This window comes from Coccomyxa subellipsoidea (assembly GCF_000258705.1).
Source record: "Coccomyxa subellipsoidea C-169, whole genome shotgun sequence".
Lineage (NCBI taxonomy): Eukaryota > Viridiplantae > Chlorophyta > Trebouxiophyceae > Coccomyxaceae > Coccomyxa > Coccomyxa subellipsoidea.
Genome location: NW_005178038.1, coordinates 2784481 through 2807086, shown reverse-complemented (window position 1 = coordinate 2807086; position 22606 = coordinate 2784481). Strand labels below are relative to the sequence as shown.

Sequence of the window (22606 nt, the reverse complement as noted above, 5' to 3'; positions counted from 1 at the left end):
TCGCAAGACCGACCCTTGAAGATTAGAGCGTTCTTCTTCAAAAGGGCGTCCTTGCGATACAAGCAACAGCGCTGCAAAGAAGTCTTCCCAGCACTTCCCTGCCATCAGAGCTGCAGCGAGAGCAGGCGAGTTGCATTCTTGAAGTATTAGTCAGGATGCTGTCCTTGAAGATGCGCGTAGTCAGAATTAAAGTTGAGAGCCCGTTCTTGATGGACGGGGTCTGAAGCCTCGGCTGGCTGCGTTACAACTTTTGGGGAGTTTCATGGGCTGCACATTTCTTGCCCCAAAGATGGCATGTTATTGTGTCAGCACAGACATTTTTACAATGGGCTTTGATCTTTTCATCTTCGCCCGCCTGCAGGTCCATCTGGTGATCACGGAAGACTGATCCTTGACTGATAGAATGAACATTGCTGCACTTGTCTGCATCGAGGAGGGCCGGATCCCGCCGGACTGCTGTGGAACAACGGCATGTACTCACACAGTCGTCGATCACAGTGGTCATTTCGGTGCGTAGTGCATCGATGCTCAATAACTCTTCAATCCAGCATATCAGAAATTTCACTTCCTGGCTCACTATTTCTGAGGAGGGGAACTGGACACGTCTGATGCACGAATCCAATACAATTCTAGTGTGGGCCACGGCCTGCATCTTTTGCAAGTGATCATTTGGCGGTCTCAGCTAAATTGCCATTTCTGTTCTTCCTGCTTTACCCGTTGTGAGCATCTTGACCAATGCAGGTGTAGGATGTTCAGGTCATGTCAGCTTGAATGCAGCCTCTGGTGGCAACTGTGCAGGATATCTAGTGGATGGCCAGTTGTACTGCAGACCAGATGAGCATGGCCCGCTCATACCTCACTCGCTTGATCTGGACCAGCGCTGCTCTGTGGTCAAGCTGCCGGACCACGTGCACGGCCCCGACTGCGGCCATGAAGTTGTAGCGCATGGAGACCACTTTGACTTCCTGGTGAGGCCAATTCCCCTGGTTCTTACTTTTACTTTGCAGCAGGACTTTATCTCGCAGTGATCTATTGGGGACTGTTGTCCTTCCACCACAACATGACAATATAGGATTGGTTGTGGTACACACTTGAAAATGATCTTGCCAGCCAATGCAGTCTTGAAGCTAACTCAAAACACTCTACAACAGAGCATGATTTCATCAGGCGACAGGGGAGATGGTAGTCCAGTGGGTTCAAAGGAATGATCTCGGCCTTCGAGGAGTGGGAATTAGGCACTCGAAAGGGTGAATGGAATGGAAAAGCTGTGGCGTGCATGTGCGCGCAGGTGGGCGACGAGCTGCACCATGTGCCGTCAGGTGACCTGGATGGCTGCTGTCAGCGCCAGTGCATTGAGCACTACGCCAGCGGAACAGTGCTGCACCACGGCCGCCTCTCCGTCGTGCGCCACCGGTGCGCGGCCCCTTTCTGGCTCCTCTCTTCTTCCAGACCCCCTTGACTGATCCTTTGCTGGCTACCTATCAATGTCCTTCCAGGCCCAGGCTGTGCGTGCATGTTGGTAACCAGGAGGAATGTTGACCGCCTCTTATATAATTGTGCGTAAGTTTTTGCGCCAACAGGAAGGGTTCTTTTTGCCCACGCATCACAAGTGTGCCATGCTTGTGAGCTCACAGCCCTGGACCTGATTTTGATATTCTGCCATTCCCTGCAAGGGTGGCCGCTGTGCTTGTGTGTGCGTGCGTTCATGCTTATCTGGCAGCCTGATTCTTGCGCATGGCTGGTAAGTCGAGAGCCTGTTCTGGCCGCGCAACAAGAAGGGTCAAAATTTGGTGTACTGGTATATGGTCAATTTTGAAAATTCAAAAAATCTTAACAGCCTGTTCTGGCCGCACAGTAAGAAGGGCAGCCCAGAGAAGCCGTCCAGGGAGGATTATGCGCCTCTGGTGGAAGTGGCGATGCCACCGGAGACGGGTGATGAGTCAGCCGGTGACATAAGCGCCGCAGTCATCATTACTAAGATTTATGCCGGCGGCATCTGCTGCCCCAGCGAGGTCCCCCTGATAACCAACATCCTGCAGCCCATGCCGGGGGTCCTAGAGGTGAGAGTGTATTTTATACCCCTCTTTCCTTAAAATATGGACTGCATGTGTAATTGCTGTGGCAGACCAAATAAGCAGAAGAGTCTATGTGCCCTGTAATGCCAGCCTGGACAACGGTCCCATGGAGTCAGGAAAGCCAAATCTGAGGCTCACGCCGCCAGTCAGATGTAACAATCCGCAGGAGTTGGCCTTATAGAATAGGGTCTTATGGCTGATGGACGCCTGTTGTGCCATACTTGTCTAGAGCTGCTTCCCTACAAATCATGGGTGTGCAAGGTCGAAAATTCTCAGTCATTGTCCCAGGCGGACGTGGCGCAAGTCAGACGCTGACACTTTGCCACATGGGCACATGACTACACACCTCCTCAGAAGAAGAAAAGAAAAAAAACGAAGACAACAAATAAAATATGGAAAGATGAAAAAAAGGCTTACAGAACACAATTTGCTGTCCAGGTGGACGTGGCGGTGGTGACTCAGATGGTGACGGTGCGCCACACGGGCGCGCTGCTGCCGGCCGCAGCAGTTGCCGCTCTAAATCAGGCCCACCTCGATGCCTCTCTGCAGGCGCCACGGCAGCAGGGCAAGCTCGCTGCCAGCTGGCTCCCTCCCTGGCGAGGTGATATCCATTCTTTTATTTATATCTTTTCTAAAATTTCTCCAAAATTGGCAGTAAGCTGTTATGATGCAGGGAAATATTTATGTCTGGAAGTTGGAAGCGAAAGGGACTGGCGCCTTCCTTCACCTATTTATGTGATGATCTCAAGTATCGGTAGTGGGCATGCATGCTGGGGCTGTGTATGTAGATCATGTTGACGCCCAGAGCCTCTATTTCTGTGTATGCTGAGAGCTGCACTGGCTGCGACAGTGCACTCGTGCAACATATCAGGTACCACAGATTTCGGTCACCATCTTTGAATAAAATAAAGTTGTGTGATGCGCAGTGCTGGTGTCGGCGGGGCTGCTGGCGATATCCCTGTTCCATTACCTTCACCACCCCACGCACATCGAGGGATTTGACTATTTGAAATACGTCGCCCTGGGCGCCGTGGCTCTCGAAGGGCCCCTCGTCGGCCTCAAGGCTTTCGCCTCGCTGCGCAATAAGGTGCGCCGCAGCTCACCGCCGATCTGGTGTATTCTCCCCTTTCTCAAAATAATGCAGTCCTGACTCAGGTCGCTGCTAGTCGACACTCTGCAGCTTTTTGGGCGTACTGCGGAAGACCCCTTTGTCCCGCACCGCCGAGGGTGCGGGTTTTAGAATGACTACTACAGTATCTAAATTTGAACTTGAATTTTCCTGTGCAGGTGCTGGACATCAATGCGCTCATGTTTCTGGCAGTGGTGGGAGCGGTGGCGCTACAGGACTATGTGGAGGGAGCAGCCGTGCTCGTGCTTTTCGGGTTTGCGCAGTGGCTCGAAGCCCGCAGCAGCAGAGCCGCGCGCGACGCCATCTCCTCCGTTCTGGCTCTCAAGCCCGAGACGGCCATTTTGGCGGACACAGGTGCGTGCATGGCATGTCATGCATGCATAGCATAGCATAGCATGCACAGGTCATCTCCCACAAGTGGGGGGACCCAGCCACCCACTGTGCTGGTTGAGTGGCAAGTGTAGATGACTTGGTGCAAGCAGATGACTTCATTCTAGCAAGCCATCGCCCCTCTGTGCTTGCTCTCAAGCCCGAGGCCGCCATCTGGCAGACACATGTGCGCTAAGGAGATTCTGAGTTGGCTTCATCATGCTGCCGAAAACTGGCTCCCCGATATGCAAGCCACCCACTGTGCTGGCTCAGTAGTGTGCTGCCATTTTGGTAGAGTCTGGTGCGTCTCATGCTGAAAAGTGCTTCACCAATCAATGTGTACAGTAGAGGACACTGCTCCAATTGTTGGGTAAGATAGCGGATGACTCTGCAGCAAGCATTCGGTATAGTATGCACTCAAGCCGTCATTTCAAGGTTTTCCAAAGCACGCATGCCTTGCAGGCGGCTCTTGCAAGGATTTGCAGGTGTGTGCATAGCACAATTTGGATTCATGAGGTTGCCTATTGTCTCTTCCAGACTTTGTGAGAGACAGCAGAGCGTCTTTTGTGTCCGAATTGTGCCACTGAGCCCCCATACTGGGAGAAATTTGTTTGATATGAAAGGTTTTGAAGTGACCCAATACGCAAATTTCGTTCAGTATCTCTGCTCTAGGCGGGCCCTAACCCCACTTGCCTTGCTTCTTATAGAACAGCTGCGACCACTAGAAAACATGCAGGTGCTTGCCAGAATACCTGGTCCGCTGCAACCAAATAGGAGAGGTCCCAGGATGAGTCAATGAATCTTGCTAGTTATCGCCCTGGTCTTGTGCGTGTCGCCCTGCGTTTGATAGCAGTTTATGAAACATGCAGCATGTGCCGGCAGGTGCGGAGGTGCCGGTGGATGACGTGTTGGTGGGCGACTCGCTGCTGGTGAGGCCGGGAGACAAGGTGCCCCTGGACGGATTAGTCACCCAGGGCACTTCCCGCCTTGACCACAGCATGCTCACCGGCGAATCAGCGCCAGTCAAGCGCGGCCTCGGCGAAGAGGTGTGCATTGATGTGCTTAATCTTTATGAAAATTCCTTTGCGCTCATATTGAAGACATAAGATGGGTGGATGATGTGTCCCATGAGACCGCCATGCCATTGATTTGTACAATCTGTAATGGGCAACCCAAAATGTGGACCGTCCTGAGACATTTCACTATACACATTTTGCCAGAATTGCAGCCTGCGGTGTGCCTGCTTTTTGTCTGCACGCACAGCATTCTGCAAGACACTGGACATGCAAGCATGACCTACTTATTACTACTATTACACAAATTTCCTGCTAAAGGCAAGGTGCGTCTGCAGACAAGCTGCAGTCAAAGGCTGCCACAGATCCCACCCTTCATTGGACTCGCCAGATCCAAGCAAGACCCCATCAACCACAGGCACGTTGCTCAGTACTTACACCGCCTCCCGCCAGCCGAGCTTTATGATGCGAAGTGATTCTCTATGCAGGTGTTTGGGGGTACGGTGAATTGTGGTGACGGGGCGCTGACCGTGCAAGCGACTGCGGCGGCGGCCGACAGCACCGTGGCGCGCATGGCTCGGCTGGTGGAAGAGGTGCGGCCTGTTTTGGCAATTTTGCATTGTTTTGTCCTGACGCCTGTTTTGGCACATGAAATCGTCTGGCAATTCCTTCTATCGTGGTGCACTCTGCTTCTCCTGGCTGAGAGTATGCAGCTGCTTATGGCTCCTTAACAAATCTTCCATGTCCATCAATTTGCCATGTCCATGTCCATGTGAGGGACAACAACAATACGGCATGTCCTGTTGGAAGGGCACAAACTATTTGTCCTGCGCTTTCTTGCGTCTCAACTTACTGCTCCTGGGCCGGGGGATCATTGTGCTGTTGTAGCCTGACAACCACTTATGAGGCTGCCCTTTCTCTCATCTCTTGCGCTCGCTCTGCCCTGATGTCTGCCCTCTTCTTTCTTACAACTTTATGTGTGGGTTCTGAGCAGGCAACGTCGCGTCAATCCCCCATGGAGACTTTTGTGGTCCGCTTTGCCAAATGGTACACCCCCATCGTGGTTGCCGCCTGCCTCTGCCTCGCGCTCATTCCCCTGGCCGCGCGCGTCGACGACCCCAAGGTGTGCAGGGGTATCTTGAAATATATTACTCCCATATCTCACTGCATCATATGTCTTGGAAAAAATGTTACTTTAATGTTCTCACCAAAGCACTGGGCGCTCACAAGATCGCTGTGAAGTGACCTGATTAACGGTAATGAGATGGCACCAATCATTTGGTATCAACTGTCTTATTGCCTGCCATTGAGGGCATAAATCATGTCTCTCTCGAGTGCTGGTGTTTGTTGACCAGTCCCTGTGGTGTCATCCGGCTTAATCGTAAGAATACAGAGATTACCCAGTAAAAACCTGCCAATGAGGGTCACACACTGCTGTCTATTGAGAATTTGCCATGAGTACCCTAGAACGCTTTTCCTATTTTGTCCCCATAAGATTAGAATGACAGCTTCTCACTAACCTGGAAGTTGCAAACCTATGACTGACGAATCTTGGCTGCGCCTGCGCAGTGGTGGGTGTATCTGGCGCTGCAGATCCTCGTCACCGCGTGCCCCTGCGCGCTCGTATTATCCACCCCGGTCACCATGGTAGCCGCGCTGGCAGCTGCTGCGAAGCAGGGCGTGCTCATAAAGGGCGGCCAGGTGCTCGAAGCGCTGGCAGCCGCGAAAGTGGTCACCTTTGACAAGACCGGCACACTCACCGAGGGCCGCTGCAGGGTGAGGCTGTCAGCAGCTGATTGTGCTTATTTGTTTCCTTGTATTCTTCAGCTTTGCGGTTTGCATGTGAGTCTGTAGTTTTGTCAGTGAGTCTGTTGTCTTTTGTTCATTCTCCCTGCCCAAGGACCTGCTCATGGGAGGGGAGGAACCGAGGAGAAGAAATCCCTGCTTTCTCCAAGACATGCAGATTTTGAGAGCACGCTCTCTGTGGAGTAGGACGCCAATCTAAGTCTGAAGATGGCATAAGTTTAGCTCGTGAAAGTCTGACTTGGCGCGCAGGTGGTGATGACCAAGGCGCTGGGCGGCGCTGACGAGGCGCGCATGCTGTCGCTGGCCGGCAGCGCTGAGCGGACGTCCAGTCACCCGGTCGCCGCCGCCATTGTCGGCTGCGCCGCTGCGCGCGGCTCTGCCGTGGACCTGCCTGTAGCCGCCTGCACCTCGGTGCCAGGTAATTTTTGTCCACTAAGTGTGCGGGCTCTCGGCTAAACATCACTCCAAGTCGATATTTCTTCATGTTGGGGCTGAAATTTCTATCACATGCTGAGGGGTCCTCAAGCAATTGCCAAAGAAAAGGCACATGTCAAGTTGTCAAAGCCGGGGCTCCTGGTACCATGCTGGACGGAGAGGGATTTGTAATGACCGGCTTCTGCATCACGGAGTGCATGCTTTCACTTTTGGGCCAGCTGTACTGGTTGACGCGAAGTCCGGTCAGCATTCTGTTCACAGATCTCGTAAGCAGCTTGATGAGCAGTATGCTGGCCTGCCACAGGCCAGGGCATCGTGGCGGAGGTCGACGGCGTTCCTGTCGCCATCGGCAACGCACGCATGCTGGCCGAGCAAAGCATACACCACGACGGAGCCCTCGTGGCAGCCATCGAAGCCGATTGGAGTGCTCAGGGTGCGCCTGTTGTACTCCCCTTTGGTTACCAACACCCTCATTGGCGTGTGTATTACAGTGCCCTCACATGGCTCAACCGTCTGCATTTCTTGTCGTCAGCAGAAGACTACCTGGAAGTGTTGGGGCTGCTACATCTTCCCGAGTGGCGCTGAAATTTTGCCCACAAGGCCTTGCGTATCAGAGCTCAAAGCTCACGAACCGTTGGCCCTGTTCAACATGGGCTCTGAGCTTGAAGGCAGAGATTGTTCCTTCAACCTCGACTTCAGAGGTGAGTACAGAAGCTCAAAACGGGATGATGAAATTGTTGAATAGAGAGTTTTGTGCAGGCGCTACGGTGAGCTGGGTGGCGGCTGACGGTCTGCTGGTGGGAGTGTTCGCCGTCGCAGACGCGCCGCGGCCGGAGGCCGCCGAAGCCGTCAGAGCGCTGCGCAGTGCTAAGCTCACGGTGAAGTTGCCCTGTGATACCAGACACCAGTCCACACAGCCTGATGCATATGTATTGGGGTCCCTATGGTTTCAATTCAAGTCCTTCTCTGGCAGGATATTCGCTGATTCACATGTGCAAGCTGGGATGGCTGTATGGGGGTGTTGAGAGAATGGTTATCATAAGACTGGTTAATCTGACAGCTGCATGAGCACAGAATTGCTCATGCTAGGTGTGATTGATATGCTATTCTTTTTGTTGAGTACAACCCACCCATATTCACGCTCAAAATCACGCTGCGCGCAGGTCGCGATGCTGACCGGAGACAATGCCGGCGCTGCGCGCTCGGTGGCGGCCGCGGCGGGGCTCGACCCGGTGTCTGTGCACTCATCGCTGCTGCCAGAGGACAAGCTCCGCCAGGCGCGTGCTCACGGCCTGCCTACTCGATGTCTACAATTATTATAGTCCCACTTGTTCTACGAACAGCGCGGATATGAACCCGATTTCTGGGGACGCCTTCCTTGCCTTGGATTGTTTGTTGTAGATGCGAGGAGATCTGGTCCAGACCATCTGGAAGCTTGCATGAATGACATTGCAAGGAGATCTGTCAGCCTGGCTCTCTTCACATGCTGATGCCGATGTGCTTCACCCTGGGTCAATTCTGGAGGATGAATGTCACGAACATGAGCATGTGAGCAGAACTACTGGTTGGGCCGCATTGCAAACAGCTCCTGCTTCCCTGAGAGCCGATTGCAAGCCTTGTCAGAGCGCTGTCAGGGACTTACAGCCCTGGGGATGGGCTGTTCTCAGTTTCTAGGAAAACTTGTTGAGCCACCATTCTAGCTGCATCGGCAGGTTCATACTTGGGAAAATAATATAACTTAATAACTGGGGAATTTTCTAGTGCAGGTGGAGGCCTACCGCGCCAAGTTTGGCAAGGTGGTCCACGTGGGCGATGGCATCAACGATGCGCCGGCGCTCGCGGCCGCTGATGTCGGCGTCGCAATGGGCGCAAACGGTAGCATTGCTCCCTCGCATTGTTGGTATTTTTAATATGGTTAGCTTGTTCCAGCCTACAAGGCTACGTGCGCTGCAGCAAATCTCAACATTTCCCCTCCAGCCTTCCCTGTCTGGCATCTTCCTCTTGAATTTACTGTCAATGCCATGGATTCCAGGGCAGTCCTGATCCAACTGTTCCAGGATTTGACAGGCCTTTTCTGCCTCTTACTTTCACCCCTCACTATAATGCTCCGGCCCCCAGCAATTGCTGAAAACTTGCTCATTGCGGCCTCATTTTCAGGCCATCGCTGCGCAATTGTCAGACATGCGGGTGTTTTCGGGTGTACCCCTGAAGTTGCATGTGCACTGCAGTGATCCCTGTAATGTTTGAGCCAGACCAGAATGTGCTCGGAAGCCCCTTTCGGCACCAAATGTTGCTTATCCAGCTCTGCTGTTTTCTATGTGGTGGCAAATAGAAGAGCTCTTATTAGCCACTGTGGCGCTTGCAGGGGCTGCGATAGCGGTGGAAGCATCTGACGTGGCGCTGTTCACCAGTGATCTGCGCTGCCTCGCGCCTGTTATCTCCCTGGGCCGCCTGTCGCGCCGCAAGATCATCGAAAACATCTCCCTCTCAGTCGTCACCAAGGTGTGCGCTTGTGACTGCCTCTGATTGGGTTTTACATTAAAGTTCATCCACTTTTTGTCTTACAGAATTATCGACCCTTCATCGACCCTAAACCCTACATCCACCACACCACCCCCTATGAAAAAACAATACTATAAAGTTCCCTGAACCCTAAATTTTAAACCCTAAATCCATATTCCCTAAACCCTAAGCTAAAGTGGGTGAAGAAGAACGTCAAGGCTTTGATCTCTCATGCCACACAATGCCGTCCGTCAGAAATTGAAAAACTCGAACCACACGGAGCAAGGAAGAAACTTTCAGCCTGCTTAATTCAATTCAATTGGCAGAGTATCGGGTTTGTAAACCAAATGTTATCTGGTCGTTTTGGATGATCTATCAGGGCCCTGCGCTGCCACTGCTTTGTTGGGCCATGCGATGCATGCTGTTCAGACTTGGCACCTTGTTCTATCTTGCTGGGCAGTCTGCTTAGTACAGGCATTTCCTTGCTTTTGTGAACCCAGTAGTGCCTCTCACACCCAAAAATCATTACAAATTCTCTGTTCTCAATCGTCAGCAAGGCGGACCCCTGAGAGATCGACCCAGTCCCCCGCTGCTTCAATCAAGCAGGCCGTCAAGAATCTGCTTCTGGATTTTCTAAGCAGGGCGGTCTGGCAATTTAGGTACTTGTCATATTGTACAGTGGTTGATGGCTTCCTCATGTGCAATTGCTCTGTAGCAGCACTCTATTACATGAGGGCGCCTGATCCGCGAAGACCGCCCTACTCAGACAGGCGATCTAGCATACCATCAATTTTCATGCTGCACTCTTTCTTATGCAAGCAAAATGTTTCATGTCCTGTTGGCCGGCATTTCCTGGAGATGCCTGCATGACTGGCCAACAGAGCTGATGACTTTACTCCTGCCTTTTCTTCTTTATTGACTCTCCTCGATTGCATAGTTGCTCGCAATTCCGTTAGGAGACCTGACAAACCGAGTGCCTTGTCTCAGGTGGCGGTCCTTGTCCTGGCGGCTCTGGGAAAGTTCTCCCTCTGGGCGGCGGTGGCGGTCGACGTGGGCACGGCCCTCTTAGTCATCGCCAACGGGATGACGCTGCTGCGCTGGCAAGGGGCGCGCGAAGCATGCGGCACCAAATCTGGCTGCAGGAGGACTGCACTCAATAATCCTGGCGGCGGCTGCTGTTCAGACTCTGGCTGCGGCAGTCAAGGTGAGAAGGACTTACAAATGGGCTGCTTGGAATTTGTCAGCAGTGCACATATTTGATTGCTGTGACAGCTCAGATAGGTGAGTGTAAGGAAGTTGCCCTAGGTGGTCTGGGACCGCAATGTGTAGTGGTTTCAGTGACAGAGAAGACAGAAGCCACTACACAGTACGTACAAAACCAGTCAGCCGCCTGAGTGCTGCAAATAGTTAAACTCTGGCTGCTGCGCAGGCGCCACATCAGCCGCTGCCAGGTCTGGCTGCGGTTCCAAATCTGGCGGCTGCTGCGCCGCCAAAGCAGGCACGGCCGCCGTCGGCGCCAAATCTGGATGCGGTGCAAGCGCCAAGACAGGCAAAAGCTGCTGCTCTTCGGCTGCCACTCCTTGCTGCAGCAAGAAGGTCCAAGTGACGAACAGCTGCTGCTCTCCAGCCTCCACTTCCGGCGCCGCGTCAGCCGCTGCCGCCAAATCTGACGGCTGCTGCGGCGCTGCCAAACCCAGCTGCAGTGCAGGTGCCAAATCAGGCAGCAGCTGCTGCTCGTCAGACGCAAAGTCTGGCTGCAGCAAGGGCAGCAGGTCAGATGCGTCCGCTAGCGACTGCTGCTCCCCGGCCGCCAAGTACGGCAGCCAATCTCCCGCAGCCGCCACCACTGCTGCCGGAGGCAGCACTCCCAAGCGTGCAGGCGAGCACAGCTGCAGCAGCTCAGTGCCACCTAGCACATGCTGCAGCGGAAACCGCCAGGAGCCCAGCAATCACAGCCACAAACACGGTGATGTCCACCAAGGTGGTACGGCTCACACAGGGAAGCTGGACAGCAAGCCGTCTTGCTGTGCACCGAAGCCAAAGACCGGCGGCTGTTGCGGCAGCGTCTCGGCCGGCAGCGCGGCGCCGAAAGCCGGCTGCTGCGGCGCGGCTGCGCGCGGCAGCGGGGCACATGACCGCGGCCTGGCGGCACCTGCTGCCGCAAGCGCAACCGCTGCGGCAAGTGCTGCAGGCTGCTGCTTTGAGCATGGACAGATGCAAGCGCATGAACGCAGCGGCGCGGCTCCTGTTGCGGCAGCCGCCGCGAGCGGCGCCGGGTGCTGCTCCGGGCATGTGGAGGCGCATGCGCGCGGCGTGCCGGCATGTGCCGGCAGCCCGTCGCGGTCCGGCAGCAGTCCGGCGCTGGTGGGTGCCGCCGTGGATGCCTGCTGCGAGGCTCTGGGCGCGCAGAAGCTCGGGCCGCTGTGCAAGTCTCCCGGAAAGCACTGCATGCTGTGACGATTTTGATTGTTTTGAAGAGAGCTGGAAGAGCACTGCCTGCCGTGATGATTTTGATGTTCCTTAAGGAGAAGCTTGTGTTGAGGAAGCACTGCTTGCTGTGCCTGATCTGAACTTGTTCAGGGCTTGCTGTGCATTACCTTGGGACTGCCCTGCACGCGCAAACTTTTGATGACATTGGAACATTTTTTATTGTGGTCCTGCAGAGGTCCAGCAAGCTTCAGGTGTCCTGTGCCTGGCACCCAAGAAGTGTTATTAGCTTTGACATTGCAAATTTTGTATAATGTTTCATTGCTAACTTTGAGGTTTCCTGGCCTTCGATCAATTAAGGACAATTCCTGAACGCTCGACGTTTCCTGCCAATTTCTGGGTAATTGCAGCTAGCTTCATCGAACTGATCTACTTGCTTCCAAAGAGCGAGCGCCTGGATTTGTAGATTAGCATTGAGCGGGCATGCACATCATTGTAAAATATGCAATGTCATCAAATATATTATGGTAAATCTACAGAGCACCCCAGAACATGCACTTCTTGTACAAATTATTATTATTATTATTATTACACGTTTGTACGTTTGTACAAATTGCAACGTAATTAATTGCTATGCCACTCTCATCCTCACCATCATTCTGCAAGTGCAGAGTCATTGTTCAAGTCAATCAGTGTCAAGCGGCATGCTTTCAGGCTCACTTTCAGCCGTCATTGAGATAAACACAGAATTCTTCACGCAGACAGTACTCCTACATACTCTGGACTGACTATCATGCTTGACACAGTGCTGATAAGATCAGAGCAACTGAGCGCGGATATGGCACTTGCATGTGCATGCTACACAATGCAGTACATGCCCCTTTCCCTTGCAAAGCTGGCCTTCATGACTAACCCTGCAAGGCAGGCAATCACCCCTAGCCTGCAATCTTGAACAAAAGATATAGCTCCTTATTTCAACGACGCCTTATTTTGTCCCATGTGCATCTTGGTTGCATTCAATATTCCCTAACATTCAAATGCCAACACCCAGTATCTCAAGAGACTCATCACCAGACCCAAAGCAAGCAGCAACGTCAGCTGCAATTACTGGTCACAACAAGTGGCCCTTCCACTCTCATGTGCAGTGAATTACAGTTCAATTATTACTGGCTGTACCCAGGGGGAGCAAATTAGAAGAAGTCCTTCTAGATTACTCCCCTGATAAAGCGTGGAAAGCAGCTATTTTCAACACAAAACATGCCCTTTCAGGGCCCTGCCCGCGGGTAGGCTGCAGGCTCAGAGTTGGAGTATGCTGAGTGCTGAGGTGCGGAGATCTTTGTGCATTCTTCATCGACCGCCCCGATCGCCAGAATCAGCATGACGTTGAAGATGGACACCAGTGTGAAACCTGCGCCAACACAGATCTAACTTGCTCACAACCCAGATCTGCTTCCAGCAAACATGCATGATTGCGACCCCTGATCACATGCATGCAGAAACACAGAAGGCTCTTTCTGCAGTATGCTTTAGAGCGTCAATGGAGCATTTTGGATGGTGCAACACAGGCTCAATGCATGCACCAAGCATCACAGTGGCTGCAGTGCAAGGGATCCACAAGAGCAGAGGAAATGAATTCATTTCCTCTGCTCCTGGCTAGCTAAAGCTCCTGCAATATTCTGTCGGTGGAATTGTAAAAATGTATTAGAGCTGGAGTGACCTTGATGGTATTGGGCATACATGTAGCTCTTGGAGGAAGTGCAACAACCGAGAACACTGAAAACCACTGATCTAGGCGTTGCTTGACGTGCCTAGTCCACAATGACTCAAAAACCTTTAAGTAATATTTATTGCACGCTGTTCCTGCCAGAAGGCAAGGTGCGCCTGCAGACAAACCGCATGTAGAGGCTGGCACACATTCTACCCCTTCATGGACTCGCTAGATCAAAGCGAGGCCCAACTTACCGTGGGCACGGTGCTCAGTATTTAGTGAGCCCCTCGCCAACGCCTGATCATAAGTACAGTAATAATAGCTGCTGAGGGTGCATTCTAGGGCTCACCTGTGATGGTGGTGTTGATGCGGTCTGGGAAGCTGCTGTAGTAAGGGTCTGTCTCCTTCAGCGATAAATATCCATCCGCCTGCTTCATAACCACTGCAGTGTTTGCTGCCAGCAGCGCCAGAACTGCACTCTTCCACGATTTTGCTCCCAACGCCTGCATGTAGAAGATTGCAACCATATCAGGAAATGACCCTCATCCAAATTACCGATGATATGGTGCTTGCAGGATGAATTTGCACCATTTCAGCTGCACTTCAGTGGACATGCACATGTGCTGCTTAGCAAGCTCCAAGCCAGCAACTGCGCAGATCATTTTGCTCTGCTGAGCCCTGTTTCACTGCATCACTGCAGCACTCGCAGCAAAGCTCCATTCCTTTGACACTTGCCAGGCAAGTACAAAGAGCGCAAAACGCAGATGGCATATTTGTGACGCCGGTGCGTCGCGCAACTCATACGCAAACAAGGCCGCTTTGCCCGGGCTTACACAGCAAGTCCAAGTATGATTCGATCAGAGAGAGTTTGCAACAAGTGAAGTTGGCCTAGTGAGACGTGTGGGCGCACCCCGACAGGTACGCTGGCGAGCAGAATGATGAACTGGAAGCAGACAGACCACCACGAAAGCCCAAAGTAGTACAGGCACGCCTCCGGACAGACGCCATACAATGCCCCTGCATGCAAGCACATGCCATTGTGATTATCAGCATTTTATCCCTGTACCACTCAAGGGGATCACCTGTGCTTGCACGAGGAAACCCCTGATAGGAAAACATTAGCGATGCACTATGAGTCATGGGGATGAACGCCAACTTGTTTCCTATGCCAACAGCGATGCATGGAACCCTTGCAATTCACTTAAGTCAAAAGAAGCCTGGAAGGTAGCAAGGGGAGAACAGGGGTTGCTACTGAACTTACCGGTGCCGGCCAGTAGGAGCACCCAGCTTAGGCAGGAACCCACGAATGCCACTCCATATGCGATAAGTGCCAGGTTTCCCATAGCGGCAACCTGCGCAAGCCACTGGGATTCAGCATCTGAAACGTTGAGGCGCACGCCAGGTGTCTCTTGTATCGTGATGAATCGAAATTTAGCAAATTGTGCTGAGAACGCTGATATTTTCAACGTCAGCACTTTTGAGCGCAGGTGACTGAGAGCCTCGCAGGCCCCGATTCGAAAGCACGCAAAGGCCAGATCAAATCTTGCTTCACCAAAGAAAGTGATTGAAAGCATAGCAAAGCCATAACGTGCACGCTGGGTTCCTTACCTCTTGCCAAAAAGGTTTACTGCGATGGTAGAGTTGGGTAGAGTCCTTGCACGTCCCTTTACAGACACCTGCTAAAACGGCACACGTGAACACTTCAATATTGTAATCATGTAGACAAAACGAATGATGCGGCATTGCAAGACAGTGTTACAGTGCCATCGGTGTCCTGATGGTTCACATCGTGGCCAGTAACGGCGGCCTTTCAAAGAGCGCCGAGCCCGATCGAGTAATTAATTGATCCATTGCATCCTCACCTGTTGCGATGTGCTCACGTCAAAACCGGGACTTTGTCGGATTACGTGGGCCTTGACAGAACGTCTCCTCGACGGAGCCTAACCCTGGCTAGCTACGCGTCGTCGGCGAAGGTGTGTGACAACCGAATCGGAGCACCACCAAAACGGAAAGCGTTAATCAAGCGATTGATAATTTGGTGGGTCGTGCTCCGTATCGAGGCAGGTTCTTATGAGTAGCCTACTCTGGGGAACTTCAATTCATCACTGTCGTCATCCTTCGGTTGGTCATTTTGAGCCCCGGAGGGTTTTGATATCGTCAGGGGTGAAACCCCTTTCTGATGGCAGCTGCCGTTCATTTCATGGCTTAAATGCAAGACCAACAGCTCGTCCCAGTTGACCTGGCATTGCACGATTACACTATATCCCAATCGGGGCATGTTCATTGCACTCTTGCAGCGCAGAATCTTAACTTGCCTCACTGAGGGCATATCCATGTCATAATGACTACAGCCTTTACTTGCTGACTCGATTGACTCAATCCCCATGAGTGACCCAATCGGATTGGGAATCTACTTGGAGCACTTCTTGGCAAGGGGTGGAGTTCCTAGAAGAGATAGGATTTCATTGACTGACCCCCGCTTCTCTTTTGCTCCCTTAAATTTACACAAGCCTGTCAGCCTGAACTTCGCTTGCTAGCCTTTTGACAAGGCAGAGCCTAGACTGTCCAAAGGAGCTCCGAGCTTGTTCGAGTCATTTGGATCCACGCAAGCTCGAGCTCGTGCACGGGGATGACAGCCTTAAGCCTGGCACTTCACTGACTCAAGCAGAAACCTTTGATAGTCTTTGATCATGCCATGAGGTGATCTCCCGAGCACCACTGCGGACTTTGTCACAGCTGTGGTAAAATTGACCGACTGCTTTAGACTAAGTTTAAACTGCCATTCAGACTCTTTCAGTCAGTGTCCAGGCTGACAGCGGTGCCTATAGAGGCCATGGAGGACACAGCTGTCAAGTTTGAATTTGTTTTCCGGAGCCCATTGCTGTGCTGTTGCTGCTGCTGCTGCTCCTTGCTCCAGCTGCCGTTTGCGAAAATACTGGTCATCGGAAATGTGTCTTGAAACTCGTCCTTTTCCTGTGCTTCCTACGTCCCAGCAGTCAAATTTTTGTCAGACAGCAAAAGTAATTGTACCTGCAACAAAAGACGCAATTTTGCCGACAGATGGATGTGATTGGATATGATGAGTTCATTATGTCAACTTCGCAGGAGCATAAGTGCAGATCTATACTCTATGTCTCAAGTGGGTCTGGTCACAGTTTGCTGCACATGCGCAACCTATGGTGCAAGTCCTCTGCAAACAATTTTTGATTCATTCTGATTACTAATTACTAAAAAAAGACTGTAGTACATGCCATGCACTGTTGCATCCCGATTGCAGATGCACCTTGCCCTCTTCGCAGGAAAATGGTCTATTTTCCGAAGAGCCACTATATTACAGGAAAAACAGGGGCACACTGAGTAGCATTGAGGAGGCGAGAACTACGGTACTGCACCCCTCACCTGCTGCTCGTAGGCCATGCTGCGCAGCGATGGCCGCGCTGAGCTGGACGCCACATCGTCGATGCTGAGGTCAGCAAAGCTCTGGGGGAACCCCCCGGCGGTGGGGGGCGATGGGGGCCCCCCGGGGGAGAGCCTGAATAGGCTGCTGTCATCTGTGGATGACAGCTCGCTCTTGCGCCCGTTTGCCACCGGCGCCCGATGGGACGATGGGCTCACTTCTGCGCCAAGCCACTGTGAGCCTGACCCTGGCAAAGCAACAACGCCGAGAGCTTCAGCTGAGATCACAGCTCAGACAGATTTAGAATCTTGTGGAAATGCAGGGCGTCAATCTGCTGGCGACATCAGCAGGATGCAGACTCTTGTTTCTTGGACGGTGCGCCTGGGTATCGCCTGAATCAGCCCTATGCTGCTCATGGAAAGCAAGGGAGGATAGGGGGCCAGCGGCCATATGCTTGTGTACCTCCAGCGACATCCCTCTGAAACGAGGTTTGATGAGCTGCAGCATTGTCTCAGAAGCGGTCTGAAGGGGTTTTGAGGAACTTGAAGCGTACACCAACTTTTTCGAGCGTGTACAACATGGCTGCCGCCTTCTCTGGCCTGGAACTCACCTACTGATTGACGAATTGTCAATCAAACAAAAAGAAAGTTCACTGTTTTCGGCACGCGCGCCTGCAGCGGCGCCCTGTTCCGCACCGGAGTGCAGGCAGTCTCTGCGAAGGCTTTCGCACAGTTTCCCTCTGACCGGCTTGGCTCCATCAGCCTTCAGCCTAGCTAGTCTAAAGAGGAGAAGAAGAAAAGAGAGAAAAACAATCGCATGCACCATTGCCGCTGCCGCCCTGTTCTGCGGCAGAGTGCAAACAGTCTCTGAAGGAGCGGTCGCTCTGTCTCGATCTCTGCATCTCACCATCTGCAACTGGATTTTCCAAGACCGTGTCACAGAGGTTCAGAGAGATAAAAAATATGTCACCTGTGCCGGCGCCCTGTTCTGCGGCGGAGTGCAGCCAGTCTCTGAAGAAGCTGTCAGCGGCTTCGGCGCTGTGCGGCGAGGCGGGCACTTCAACGTCCACCGACTCCGAGTAGAGGCCGAAGTTTGACGCGTCCCCGTCGCGTAAGACCTCCGGCACTATCGGCGCCGGCAGCTCGCCTGCGGCAGTCCACAATCATGCGCTCCATTCTAGCAGAGCAAGAAGCTACAAGGGCCGTAGTCCAGCCATTGCAGCGATTGCTGCTTGCGCAGCTTCTGTGAAAGCTTCTCTGATACAGCTTTTCCAAAACGAAACCGGAGATCAGGAATGGAAGCTCCTTGGCCGTCACTGATGCTGACTGCGGCGGGGATGATCACACTGGAATGACTTATTTTCACTGTCCTTCCTTAGCCACATTGCTCCACCAAAGTGCGCTGTTTCAGCAACGTCTTGAATCAGCAATGCAACACTCATCTGGCACTTCAAGGAGAGATCCCAAAGGAATATAAAAGACTCACGTCTTAGCAGGGCGTCCCAATCGAGTCCCTGGAAGAAGGGGTGGTCTTTGATGTCCTGTGCTCCGCCCGACAGGCTGCCCAGCCGCGTGCCCGGGTCAGCCGCCAGCAACCGCCGTATCAGATCCTGAATTCAACTCATGGGCAAGGTTTAGGGTTTGCCGCACTTTATGTATTATGACACTCAGCTGAAGCCTGAACCCTGAATAATGACCGGGTCCGGCGCCAGCAGCCGCCTTACCAGATCCTGCCCGCCCGCAGCTGACTCAGCATGACTGCCTGACTTGTCACAGCAGTCTGGTATAGCACCTATGTTGTGACCAAAGTTAAGCCCAACCCTCTACCTGGCATTGGTTGTCTGTAGGCTTCAAGCCTGGTGCTCCATAAAAGCAGGTTCTTCTTAAACACTTCTTAAGCATGCTCAAAACCTGGGGCTTTGGAAGTCTGTTCACCCAAGTGAGCAAAGCGGCTATGACTGCAACACCATAGCCACAAAGCAGGAAGATTCCAAGAGCTGCGCACTTTTGCTGGCAAGGTGATGTGGGCAGGAAAGTTGAGCTGCCCCCCGATGATCTTGCGGTAGGTGTCCAGCGTGGCACCGCGGCTGCCCGGCTGCCCGGCGGCCTGTGACAAATCCCGGTACAATTAGTCATGCATGCCTCAGCATGACTAACGGTCACATGCGATCATGATGGACTGGCTGGTCAGGCTTTGCTCTGATGCTGGCCTGACAGTCTTAGCTTGCACCATACAAAATGTGCAGTCTATCTCAGCATGCGCCCAAACTTCTTTATCATGCTGTTGCACGGTCGTCTATGTCATCGTTCCATGGGGTAAGGTGCGCCTGCAGACTAGCTGCAGGAACGGGATGCCACATAATCTACCCCATCATGGACCCTCTACCTGAGCCGGACAAGGAATACTAGAGACTAACCCCTTAGACTTGATTCATTAGAACCTTATTTGCGATTTATTAGATACTGATAACAATGTCAATAAGATGATCTCACCTGTGCAGCCAAGAAGGGAGGGGCACCCGCCAGCATTTCATAGATTAGAACCCCCAGGCTCCAATAGTCCACCGCCCCGGTGTGGCCCAACATCTGAATCACCTCCGGCGCTATGTACTCCGGTGTGCCACACATTGTGTACGTCCTGCGCAAGATTTAAAAATGAGTTCAATTCACTAATAAGTCTTTTTTGAATTCAAAGTAAAAAATTCCCTCTTCTCGCTTCTCACTTACTTCCTCTGCCATGCTCTGGGCAGCCTCATAAGCCCAGCAGTGTCTGCCGGCATCACAACATTCCGTTTCTTGGCACGTGCATGCATTGGTTTTTTAAGAATTGTTCTGCGCAGTTTTTTGGCACTACAACTGCCCCTTGACTTGCGAGCCTGGCATGCTTTGAAAAGCTGCCTGCACCCCAAATTTGCATGGCAACGTTGCAAAAAAGTCCTGGCATCAGCAAGAGGATTTGAACCTGCCACCCGGAGGGTGGCCGGTGTTGCAGACAGGCGGATTCAAAGCGCGCACACCTGTCCTCCTCGAGGATCTTGGCGAACCCAAAGTCTGCCAACTTGATGTAGCCGGCAGCGTCCAGCAGAATATTCTCCGGCTTCAAGTCCCTGCGCGCATGCCCAGATACCAGTCAGCAACCTGCACCCTTCAAGAGCATTATCGCTACACACTTATTCCAGTGCTTAAGGACTCTGCACGTCAAGCAAAACCCCAATAATGCCTAGCAAAGCCCGAATACTGCTTTCCAGCCCTGCCATTTCTTGCACTTCCTCCATGAGCATTTGCCCTGAGGGGAATATGCTCCATTTCCGCATAGCTGTGTAGTGGGGCAAAAGAGCTCCTACAATTTTTGGTACATACTACGCAGGAAGAGGCTGCCGGCTTTACTATTTTACTGCTTCTTTGACTTGCCAAAGCAATTCATAATAGATCTAGTAAGACCAAGTCAACCGCGGGTAAGTGCTCTTCTGCCTGTTTGTTTTCCTGTCTGCTCAAATGATGGCGCTCTTTTCGCGCACAGCATTGTGCATGGGTGGCTGGTGCAGTGCAGTGAACTAGAGAATTCCCGCTGCATGCCATAAGCCTGTCTGCTCACCTGTACACGATGTGGCGTTCGTGCAGGTATTCGAGGGCCAGCAGCACGCTGGCCGCGTAAAACCGCGCGGCCGGGGCCGGCAGCCGTCGCCGTGGCGACTTCTGCAGGTGACTAAATAGCTCGCCCCCGGGGACATAGCCCATCAGCATGTAGACGCGTGTCGCGTCGCTGTACACCGCGTGCCTGCACATGCGCTCACATGCACACTTGTCATTCTGGCACATGCGCACACCATCCCGGCCCATGCGCACATGCCGCCGGCTTCAAACCTCCAAGCAAGACCTGCTTCTTGCTCTGAATCGTGGTGGGTGGCTGGGGCTACAGCTAGCTAATTGATGGTCAGCACATGACCCTGACTCTGCTTTCTGTGCTTTGACTTGTTTCACAGGCATGCGGTCTTTGCATGCTTGCTGGCACCTTAGAATACACTCATGAGAGCACGCCCCAAGGAGCGCAGGGCCACTGAGTGTGTTGCTAGTCACGTTCCAGAGAGGGAGTCATGCCAATGATTGCAGCAAAGCATTCTTGCCAGCTTCCCATTAAGGGCATGGTCAGCGGCATTGGCACGAAATGTACGCGTCTGAAGGGTCTTTCGTCATAATGGGGACAGGCAGGCTAACAGGGGTGCGCACAAATCGACGATGAAGGGGTGGTGAATTGCGGCCAGGATGTCCTTCTCGTTGGCGATGTGGCGTTGTTGGTTCAGCCGAACAACGTCCGCTTTCTTTAGTGCCTTGAGCGCCAGGAACTGCCCCGTAGACAGGCACCGCACCAGCCGCACCCGCCCAAATGACCCCGTACCTGCGCATGCCAGTAGACCTGAATATATATTGAATCATGTGCTCAAGCGTGCAACTTCTCAACACGCTACCAGCCACAAAGCCCTAGGAAGGGAAGAACAAATGGTTTTCCCTCAGTCTTCCTTTGTTGGATTTCCAAAGCTGCATCTCCGGTCTTCTTAATTCTTGTTTGAATTCAGGGAAAGGGCCCTTGCTCAGGGCTCTCTACTACAAGCTAGGACCTGCTGGGTGAATCTGAAGCAAAAATCCCTTGGAGTTGCAGGAGTTTTAGGTGTGCCCTTTGTAGATACATTTGTTCGGGTAACAGCTTTTAAGTAAGCACTGCGCCTGAAAGATCAACTGGAAATGGTTGGTACCTAGGGTGCGCAGCAGCTCGAGACCATCCAAGGACGGGTAGAGGACATTAAGGGGCTGCTTATGCAGCTGTCCCAGGATCCTTGGCTCCGATGTGGCCCTCTGGGCTGGTATTAGTTCGCTGAGATCTCCCGAGCTTGCCGACGACAGCGTCTGTGCCAGCCCCATCCTGGCGAAGCGCTGACGCGCCAACGTCGTCTTGAGGTCGGGGCTGCTACCCGATGACTCCTCGATCAATAGATCGTTGTTTCCCCGACGCAAAGCTGCCCTGATATTCCCCAGAGACTTGTTGCTGAACAGCTTGCGCTTGATGGGCTGGCCGTCCATCAGGTCTTCCATGTCGCCCTAAAGCGCTGACTTCTTATGATACGCAGCTTGGAAATTCTAATGAGAGACTTAGTCTTTTTTCGTGGGTTCACAGCAATCCTAAGTTCATAACTCTGAGACGTCGAGGGATCGTGTTGGTTCTCCCTCGCATGTAGAAGCTGCCAACGACAGCATGCTTAATTCTCTACTAAAGGCGAGTATTAAGTTTATTTTTGAAGAGATTAGGATGTAATCTGCAGAATTGCAGGCCTGCATCATCGGTGACGTCTGAAAGCGTCGATTCACCTTTTGAACAGGCGAAGGAAGGGCGCACGTGATTTGTTCAGGAACGAAGGAACCTCCCTAAAATCGTTACACAGCGTATTCTGGATCCAATGATTGGCAATTGCCCTGCTGTCCTTTAAAACGATCAAACGTACACAGCCGCATACATTTAGCCAGTAACAGATAGTCCAACCTTGGAGCGAGGAACAAACTCCAGCGCTTTGTCTCAAACAACTTCTCTCACTCAAAAGCTCTCTTTGCCTGTGGATTCAATCGGGTTCGACCAATATCCAGGCGGAATTGCAAACTCTCTAATAAAGGTGCTCCCACAGAAATGGTCTTCTCAAAAATGTCTCACCACAACAACGTGCATCAGCCCTGTACAGTCCAATTCTCAGGCAATGTA

General features: G+C 52.5%; 3 protein-coding genes across 3 annotated transcripts; 1 reads left to right on the top strand and 2 right to left on the bottom strand.

Annotated features, from left to right (window-relative positions):
* Nucleotides 1–3090: 3090 nt before the first annotated feature.
* COCSUDRAFT_1142 (heavy metal translocatin) lies at nt 3091–10427 on the top strand (the record flags this gene model as incomplete). The annotated part of the gene is made up of 13 exons (XM_005649408.1): nt 3091–3162; nt 3363–3558; nt 4456–4619; nt 5075–5179; nt 5581–5709; nt 6156–6362; nt 6642–6819; nt 7114–7260; nt 7587–7705; nt 7991–8108; nt 8589–8702; nt 9193–9329; nt 10317–10427. Coding segments are annotated over 13 exons (1797 nt in total), but the record flags the coding sequence as incomplete, so codon positions are not given.
* Nucleotides 10428–10711: 284 nt separating this feature from the next.
* COCSUDRAFT_62331 (hypothetical protein) lies at nt 10712–11779 on the bottom strand (the record flags this gene model as incomplete). Its single annotated transcript, XM_005649407.1, has 2 exons — nt 10712–11238; nt 11362–11779. 2 exons carry the CDS (start codon nt 11777–11779, stop codon nt 10712–10714), a joined length of 945 nt encoding a protein of 314 aa, XP_005649464.1.
* Nucleotides 11780–12329: 550 nt separating this feature from the next.
* On the bottom strand, nt 12330–21948 carry COCSUDRAFT_65594 (kinase-like protein; the record flags this gene model as incomplete). The annotated part of the gene is made up of 13 exons (XM_005649406.1): nt 12330–13164; nt 13814–13967; nt 14375–14481; nt 14726–14816; nt 16864–17108; nt 17831–18007; nt 18347–18470; nt 18866–18967; nt 19354–19498; nt 19878–19967; nt 20456–20638; nt 21088–21256; nt 21612–21948. The coding sequence occupies 13 exons, from the start codon at nt 21946–21948 to the stop codon at nt 13022–13024; spliced, it is 2067 nt and encodes a 688-aa protein (XP_005649463.1). The 3' UTR covers nt 12330–13021.
* Nucleotides 21949–22606: the final 658 nt, after the last annotated feature.